General features: G+C 48.5%; 1 protein-coding gene across 4 annotated transcripts in view; it reads right to left on the bottom strand.

The window, feature by feature from the left end:
* qkia (QKI, KH domain containing, RNA binding a) overlaps positions 1-2,500 on the bottom strand; it is a 95,927-nt gene that overhangs the window by 13,964 nt on the left and 79,463 nt on the right. For 2 of the 4 annotated variants that reach the window (XM_064301518.1, XM_064301531.1), the window contains exon 6: positions 1-16. This exon is cut by the window's left edge. The exons of the other annotated variants lie outside the window; for them this stretch is intronic. In XM_064301518.1, coding sequence (XP_064157588.1) covers positions 1-16 — 16 coding nt within the window. The remainder of the gene's footprint in view (positions 17-2,500) is intronic. 4 annotated transcript variants of the gene reach the window in all.

Genomic DNA, 2,500 nt, shown 5'->3' with positions numbered 1-2,500 from the left:
GAGAAGGCAAGGGCGGCTGCCGTGAGCCAGAGGGTGAGAGACAGCCAGCGGGAAGGAGAGGAGGGAGGGGGCGGAGTCCAGAGAGGGAGGGGGCGGGGCCAAAGAGGGAGGGGGCGGAGTCCAGAGAGGGAGGGGGTGGGGCGGAGTCCAGTGGCAATAGCCGGTGGAGGGTTTAGGGTTATGGCGAGGGGGGCCCGAGTTAGGTGGAGGTAGGTGGGCGGGGCATGGATTTGGGAAGAGGAGATGGACAAGGGGGAGGAGGGAGGGGGAGGGGGGGTTGTGAAACAATCACAGGCAGAAAGCAAGAGTGGAGAAAATGCAGAGCAGAAAAAGACCAAAAACAGGAGGAGGAGGAGGAGCGAGAAGGAGAGGAGGAGGAGGAAGAGGAGGAAAGGTGGAAAAAAAAAGGAAAATTAATCCATGCAATGATCACGGTGAACCACAAAAGCCACAATTTGCAGTGCAAAAAACAAAACAGACGAAAACAAAAACACACCCAAAACCGCATGAAAAATAAAAAGGGTTAAAAAAAAGTTTGCGATCACCAAATGCGCAGCGTCATTAAGACCCACCAATCACCACGGAGCCTGGGAGAGCTCATTTACTGCAGACAGCGCAACAAATCAAACTAATAAACAACCCAGAGCACGCGAACGCAGAGCAGAGAGGCATGCACAAACACGCACGTATATACGCACACACGTGCATGTACATACACACACACACACACACAGACACAAACACACACGCATACACGCACACACGCACACACACACACACACGTATACACGCACAAACACACACGTATACACGCACAAACACACACGTATACACACACACACACACAGACACAAACACACACGCATACACGCACACACGCACACACACACACACACGTATACACGCACAAACACACACGTATACACGCACAAACACACACGTATACACACACACACACACAGACACAAACACACACGCATACACGCACACATGTAATTCCACACACACACACGTGCATGTACACACACACACACACACACACACACACATGTAATTCCACACACACACACACACACACACACACACGCGCGCACACATGTAATTCCACACACACGCACGCGCACACACACGTGTATGTACATACACACACACACAGACACACACACACACACACACACACACACACACGCACACACACACAAACATGACGGAATGACACACAACCAGTATGCGGCTACAGCTGTTCTCAATGTGGTATGAGACTTATGACTGGAGCCGATTTGCAGGCGATCACTGATGCTAGAAACGGAGGACGACACACAGAGGATTAGAAGGGGGTGTGGCCTAGAGGGATGATACAGGGGGGGGCGTGGCTGCATTTAGAAAACAACCAGCTGCAATACGCTAGTAATGTATCTGCAATACACTCATCCTCCGCACAAACTGTAGCTGTTCACTGGTAATGCATCCAGGGTCCTCTAATCCTCTGTAGAACCTGTAGTAGTACACTAGTAATCTATCCACAACACACTCATCCTCTGTAGAACCTGTAGTAGTACACTAGTAATCTATCCACAACACACTCATCCTCTGTAGAACCTGTAGTAGTACACTAGCAATCTATCCACAGTACACTCATCCTCTGTAGAACCTGTAGTAGTACACTAGTAATCCATCCACAATACACTCATCCTCTGTAGAACCTGTAGTAGTACACTAGTAATCTATCCACAATACACTCATCCTCTGTAGAACCTGTAGTAGTACACTAGCAATCTAAACACAATACACTCATCCTCTGTAGAACCTGTAGTAGTACACTAGCAATCTATCCACAACACACTCATCCTCTGTAGAACCTGTAGTAGTGCACTAGCAATCTATCCACAACACACTCATCCTCTGTAGAACCTGTAGTAGTGCACTAGTAATCTATCCACAACACACTCATCCTCTGTAGAACCTGTAGTAGTACACTAGTAATCTATCCACAACACACTCATCCTCTGTAGAACCTGTAGTAGTGCACTAGTAATCTATCCACAACACACTCATCCTCTGTAGAACCTGTAGTAGTACACTAGTAATCTATCCACAACACACTCATCCTCTGTAGAACCTGTAGTAGTACACTAGTAATCTATCCACAACACACTCATCCTCTGTAGAACCTGAAGCCATAGATTAATTTGTGGGAGTGGGGGTGGGGGGTGTGGTAAAATAATATGCAACACAGGCACGCATGCAGAAACACAACGCTTACACACAAATACTCTTCACACACACTCTTTACACACACACACACACACACACACACATTACAGATAAACACACACGCACGTACACACACACACACACACACACACACATTACAGATAAACACACACGCACGTACACACACACACACACACACACACACGTGCTCATCACACGCACGCGTCTTTGTTCTGCAGGGGAGCGCGCGATGCGTGCGCGTCGCTGCTGGCTACGGCTGCACCGG

The sequence above is a fragment of the Anguilla rostrata genome, chromosome 1, assembly GCF_018555375.3.
Source record: "Anguilla rostrata isolate EN2019 chromosome 1, ASM1855537v3, whole genome shotgun sequence".
Taxonomy (NCBI): Eukaryota; Metazoa; Chordata; class Actinopteri; order Anguilliformes; family Anguillidae; genus Anguilla; species Anguilla rostrata.
This window is presented reverse-complemented; position numbering and strand designations above follow the sequence as displayed.